The 6,000-nt window shown below is 56.3% G+C and overlaps 1 protein-coding gene across 3 annotated transcripts in view; it reads right to left on the bottom strand.

The window, feature by feature from the left end:
• Window positions 1-327: 327 nt before the first annotated feature.
• The window catches only part of ANKS1A (ankyrin repeat and sterile alpha motif domain containing 1A), a 195,898-nt gene continuing 190,225 nt past the window's right edge, over window positions 328-6,000 (bottom strand). The window contains exons 22-24 of one of the 3 annotated variants that reach the window (XM_025381318.1): window positions 5,735-5,905; window positions 5,305-5,403; window positions 328-4,727 (exon numbers count right to left, since the gene is read on the bottom strand). In XM_025381318.1, the coding sequence (XP_025237103.1) occupies window positions 4,608-4,727; window positions 5,305-5,403; window positions 5,735-5,905 (390 nt within the window). In that variant the 3' untranslated portion in view covers window positions 328-4,607. The remainder of the gene's footprint in view (window positions 4,728-5,304; window positions 5,404-5,734; window positions 5,906-6,000) is intronic. The other 2 variants (XM_025381320.1, XM_025381319.1) reach the window with 2 other exon arrangements.

Raw genomic sequence — 6,000 nt, 5'->3', positions numbered from 1 at the left:
GCTCTAGATCCCCCAGGCTGCCCGGGAGGCAGATGTTCGACTCATGTCTGTGGGTGGACAAGCCCAGACCAGGATGCAGAAGAGATGCAGCTGCAGCAGTAACCAGGATGTGGCCCTGGCTTGGTGTTCACAGCACGATGCTCCTAAGGAGGGGAGGTGAATCATGGGGCCCTTGCACCTCACAGGGCAGCTGTAACAGTTAGAGAGTGCGAGACAGAAAGCCAAACAGCGTAGGACGCGACTCACTGACCCTGAGCCTGCATCTTGCCTGTGCCCACGCCTCTGCCAGAAAACCATCAAGACGCTTTCCAATTCAAAGACTCAGAATTAAGGCTGCGTTCATGTCGCTTCTCATTTATTAATTCAGTCTGTTCTAAGTTGTACAGTTATGAAAATAACAAAACCAAAGCTGGAAGCCCAGGAATATTTACACTCTCTTGGGTAGTGAGGTCAGTCTATGTTGTTGCACAGATTGGTTATGTTTGGTACCTCAAAATGTTTATAATTCAGACAAAATCAGATTAACAATTTTATGTACAGTAAAACAAAAGGGGAAGTCATTCAAGTATCAAAATACAGAGACAAAGATTAAATAACATTTTTTATTACAGTTCAGTCCATTGCCACACCATGAGCAACAATACTTGTGAGCTGGCCTGGGCGTCTCACAGACAGCCCCCGTTCAGACTGGCTTTCTAATGTCTCTGCCTGCTGCCTGCTCCAACCTGAGCGTCTCGAGAACTCCCATTAGTGTCTGAAGCTGGAGGGCCCAGGAGGGACACGGAGCACTGCACACGCAGAGCCTGTTGGGAAGGTCTTATGTGCTGAGCAGCTGGTGGACAGGGAAGAAGAGGTGGACAAGAAGCCTGTGGCTGGAACAGGTACTGAGCCCATCTGAAGTCTCCCACCCTAATAGGCTCCTTCACAGTTCAGAAACGCAGCGACAGGGTCTGCCCTTGGTGTGACCTGCACTTGGAGAAGTGCAAAAGTAGGGGCCTTCCCACTTGAAGCCTGTCCTTAAAGTTACAATAACCCTTTCTAGGAAAGGGAGACTACCTGCCCCAGAGGAGAAGAAAAGAAAGGCCCAGTCATTTTCCTTTCTTGAATATTCAGAAATAAACCAATCTCTAAACAGAACCCAGGGCCACAGCAGACTAGCCAAGGCTTCCAATATGAAAATACCCTGAATAAATAAAGACGATATAGCAGCTTCAAGCAGAAGAAACACCTATGGATGATCTAAGCACAAAAGACAGCTTGAGGAGTGCATCGTAGTGTCTGCAGTTTCTTTCGGACCTGCCGCCCCCAACAGAGGCCCACTTAGACATGGCCTGGCCCCTCAGGAGGAAGACGGGCACCAGCATGTGCGCAGCAGCAGCGCAGTCTACTCTGGATGCTTTAGGGTTCCTGGTCAACTCTGGGAAGAAAGTCGAGGCCTAGTACTGTACAGCGTTAGCTCATGGGGAATCCTCACAGGCCCTGAAAGGAGCAGGAAATGAAGTGAAACTGCAAGGTGTCGAGGTCTTCGTTTAGTACCAAGAAGTGGAGGGGGGCCCGCCTCTGCCGCAGAGGGAGCTGGGTCCCAGGCCCCAACCTGCTGGGCACTTAGCAGATAGAAACCCACAAGGCCTGGCCTCTAGCCAGCCAGAGACACAGCCCCACTTCTGATTTCTGGCCAACCACATGGGTTAAGAATGTGCCTAACAGTACTCCCTGCACATACACACCCACAAAGAATTTAAATTCACAGCCTTTGCGGGGAAAGAGGAGTGTTGCTGAAGCCTGGACTATTCATCCTGGGACCAGATTGACCTATGCCAGGAAAGCTCAGAGCCTGCTAAAGTGCCCACAGGAGGAACTGGGCACACAGCTGAGCCAACTTTGCCTCTCAAATCCACAGCAGTTTCCCCTGCATTTCTACTCTAGTCCAGAGGAAAGACTGCAACCCAAGTTACTTTTAAAAGCAAAGTGAGCAGTGGGAAAGCTTAGGAAGCAGAGGCGCACTAGGACGCCAGCCTGCCCCAAAGGCCACGCGGGGGAGCACTGATGATGCACTGTCACCTTATTTAGCCTTTTCCACACCAGGGGCCGGGGATGAGCCCAGCTGCCGAGAGTGTAACTGTCAAACCAATAATTCAGAGAATCAAAATGAGCCCCAATCACACAGGCTGATTAGACAAATCACAAATCGGCAAGTAGCAACCTTAGCTGACCTACTCCAAACATTAACGCCCCAAAGCTGCATTTCCTGTTCTCTGACACAATGCAGGCAGTACAGCGCCGGCCAGCCCAGGGCAGTGCTCCGGTCACTGACGGGTAAGAGGCCAGGGAGAGGCCTGGCGCTCTGGTGCTGGCTAAGACTTTCCAGCACTAGAAACTGCACACTTATCTTCATTTGGCCACTGAACCTTCCCATCGGGAACCCCAGAAATGGACCAGAAACCTTTGAGTTGCTCAGGTGCCTCTAGGGCTGTGTTCTTACAAGAAGCCTGTGTCCAGCTCCTGAAGGGGACAGGAAATTGGGCAGTTCATAAAGAGCAGCAGCTGACATGGTCAGGTTTGAAAAGCAGACGCACCGTACTCACTTCTGCCCGAGCCTGCTCCGTTCCCCTCACCCACAGGCCACCACCTTCTCTTCAGACCTGCTGAGCTGCACCCAGGTCCCATCCTGAGGACAGAGGCTGTGCAGGCTGGCCTCTGAACCAACCTCAGCTCCCCTGTCCTCTGCCCCATGGCCATTTGTCTAAAGATTGGCAGTATGACCTAGAGGTTTGAGCCAAGTGTTAAAAGTTCACTTTATAAAAAGATTTTGTTTCTGTTAAAAACAATGTGTTCTGAACAAGTCACTTCTTGACCCTCTGGAATGCCAGTCCCATCTGCTAGCGGCCTGGAGTGCTTCCCCACAGCCAAGGCAGGGCTCGTTCTGCAAGACGTGGTGGTGGCAGGCCCAGGCCAAGTGGCCAAGAGGAGGTCCTGCAGGTGGAGGTGAGGCCTGGGTCTTCAAAGCTGCAGGTGAGGCGGCGGCGGTGATGGCAGTGGGAGCCTATGCCCCCACGTCTATGTTTCCGCGGCACAGTGTGGTTCCTCAGTGGCTCAGCTTGGCAGAAGCAAACAATGGGGGGAGGAAAGGGTTAACCAATGGGGCCTGCGGACGGTGGAGGAAACGGAAAGGAAACACAGCAGGACAGAAGATCCCTCACAGCCTCCCCTGGGCACCCTCCACGCCTGTTTTGAGCACCCACAGCCCGCAGCCCCGGCCGCCTCTGGCTCAGCAACTCTGCTCAGGAAGGCACAAGGATGGATGGGTGCGCAGGACCCACCCGGTTTATCGACTTGGGTTTGGACTGCCCTGGCCGACTGGCTTTCCTAGTGGACCCTGCTCTGTGTGCACGGCTGCCTTCCTGTCTCCTGCCATCCAAACTGATCTGCCCACATTGGAGAACGGGGGCCTCTTCAAAGACTCAGCTCCACCATCCCAGCTGCTGAGCTGCTGTGAGGGAACGGCCTCTCCTCTCAGAGGAGTCAGGAGGCTGAGGGAGGTGTTCAGGGGCGCGCTGGACGGCGCTATCTGTGATCTCCCACTGTGAAGAATGTCAGAAAGCTCCCAGAGGACAATGGAGGCCACTTGGTCCAGGTCCCTGTCCTCCAGCAGCTCTGTTCTGTGAGGGAAGAAGGTGCGCCGTGTGTGCAGGGCACAGGCCGCCTCCTTGTTGGTTCTACAGAAGGCTTTCCTCCTCAGTGAGCTAGACTCCAGAGCCAGGCCCAAGGCTGCCAGGCCTTGAGACTCCGTGGTGAAGATAGAGGGGCTGTCCACACACGTGCCACCCCCCTCCTTGGAGGGGAAGGCCCATCAGGACTGAGACACCTGCTGTGTGAGCCAGCCTGTGAGTGTTCAGATACCCAGAGCCCCAAGCGGGATAGTCAGCACGGACCCAAGGGCCTGGCGCGTATCTTGGGCCCTCACAGAAAGCAGTCTATCCCTGGTCCAGCCACATCACTGAGCTCAAGGTCTCACAAGGGCGCAGCCATGAGAGACAGGCCAGCTCCGCAGAGGAGCGGAGGACAGTGGGGTGGGGCTGCAGGCCAGCTGTGAGCAGACTGCTGGGGACTCTGGCACCGGGTGGTCACAGTGGTTGGTTGTTTCAGGAGAGGTGAGAATAGTCAGCTAGCTCTTGGCAATGGTGCCCAGCTGTGGCTCAGTACAGCAGACAGGAGGAGGGAGCCACACAGAGCCCAGCCCAACCCCAGGGAGCTATCAGTGCCATTGGGATTCTCTGGAGACTGCCCTGCCCGTCGGGGTTCACAGTGCCTGCCCGTGGAGGCTTCTGGGGTGCAACAGAACCCCTGAGCCCTCTTGGTGCCCACCTCAGAGGCAACTCACCCCCTCAAGCTGTCCTCAGCCCAAGGGGGAGAATTCACAGTGTTCGGTGGTGGTAGGTACGAGAGCTGCGAGTGTACAGCGTCTACGCTGCCGCCCGCCCAGGAGGAGCAGGTCCCAGTGCAGTTGGGGCCTCGGCATCAGCAGCTGGAAGGAGAGAGTTGAGGACAGCAGAAAGATCGGATGGCAAAGGCACAGTGAGACTAGTGGAGACAGGGAGTGGGTTGTTTTAGAAGATAGTGGTCTCATACTTGGTGCTGAGGCTCCGCTTAGAGTCTGGTTTGGGGTCCACAACCCAGGAGACACTGGCATGGGATTGGGCATCTTGGTCCATATCGGGTGGTTCCAGCTGCCAAACAAGGAAGCAGTCAAGAGTCAGGGAGCTCTGTGCCAGGGCTGGAGGCAGCAGGCCCCTCCCACCCCCAGGCTGGGCTGTGGTCCCTGTGCTGGGAGGGGTAGCCCTTATTCTCCTCAGTCAAAGAGCAGGCCCCTGGGGGCGGGCGGAGGAGGGACACCCTCCCGGAGCATCTTGGCGAGGGCCACCTCCAGGCACAACCTCTCTCCAGGATTTCTTGGGATTGCTCAAAGGATCCCTGTCCTACCCAGGTCTCCTGCTCTAAGCCCCAAACCCGCTCACACTGGGCAGGAAAGGGATATGGGGCTTGGAAATGTCAAGCCTCAGGTCTCTCTGGTAGGGCCAGAGAGCTCACCCCAAGGCAAGACCACAGCAGTCACCCCAGACCTCTGGAGAGAGGACACACAACAGAAAAACAAAGAGGGCTGAAGCACACACAGGACAGGCAGAGGGCATCTCAGGAAGAGGGGAAAGAATGTCACAACGGCAGAGGGAGAGGCCACCAGAGGCTAAGAGCGCTCACAGTCACTTCGGGGAGACTGACACACAAGACAGCAGGAGGCGTAAAGACCTTGACTCCAGGACTAACAGACGGCAGCGGTAGGTAGGAAGGACGGTGGGTGGTGCAGGTGTGACAGTAACAACAGCGACTATCGGGGGGCAGCGGCACCTGGGGTGCAGAGCAAAGCAGACACAGACACAGGGATGGCGCAGTTACTGGGGGCTGCCTGCGGGCCGCTCTCTGCAGCCCCTTGATGGCCTTGCCCTTGGGGGAGCCCGGCGAGGGAGGGCAGTGGGGGCACCAGAGGCCTGCCCAGGCCAGAGGAGCTGTTGCCTTTCCAGGGCGAGACCTGGCAGAGGTGGGAGACAATGAAGAGGGTCATTTCCCTGGGGGGCCAGCTTTCTGGAAGTGCCAGAAGACCCTCCTCGTGCTGGCCACCCCGAGCCCTTGAATCCCCGGGGCCAGGGAGGGGGGGTCTTGTCCAGCGGGGCCTACGTACTGCGGATTTCCTCACGCCGACCCGAGGCTTAGGCACCGGTTTGGAAGATTTTGTTTCAATCATCTCAGCTGCAGAGGCGCCCATTGCCCTGGACTTCTGGGCCTGCAGGGCCAACTGATAGGCCACCTCGAAGGCCTGCCCCAGCGTCAGGATGATCTCGTAGGTCAGGTTCTGGGAGGAAGCAGATCACCACTTAAGCGCCTGGTTCAGGAGCCGCTTCACCCTTGTCCTCACCCCCACCCTGAGCACACAGGCAGCATCTGGGG

The sequence above is a fragment of the Theropithecus gelada genome, chromosome 4 (assembly GCF_003255815.1).
Source record: "Theropithecus gelada isolate Dixy chromosome 4, Tgel_1.0, whole genome shotgun sequence".
NCBI classification, from domain to species: Eukaryota; Metazoa; Chordata; class Mammalia; order Primates; family Cercopithecidae; genus Theropithecus; species Theropithecus gelada.
The sequence above is the reverse complement of the archived record's forward strand: the minus strand, read 5'-3'. Positions and strand labels throughout refer to the sequence as shown.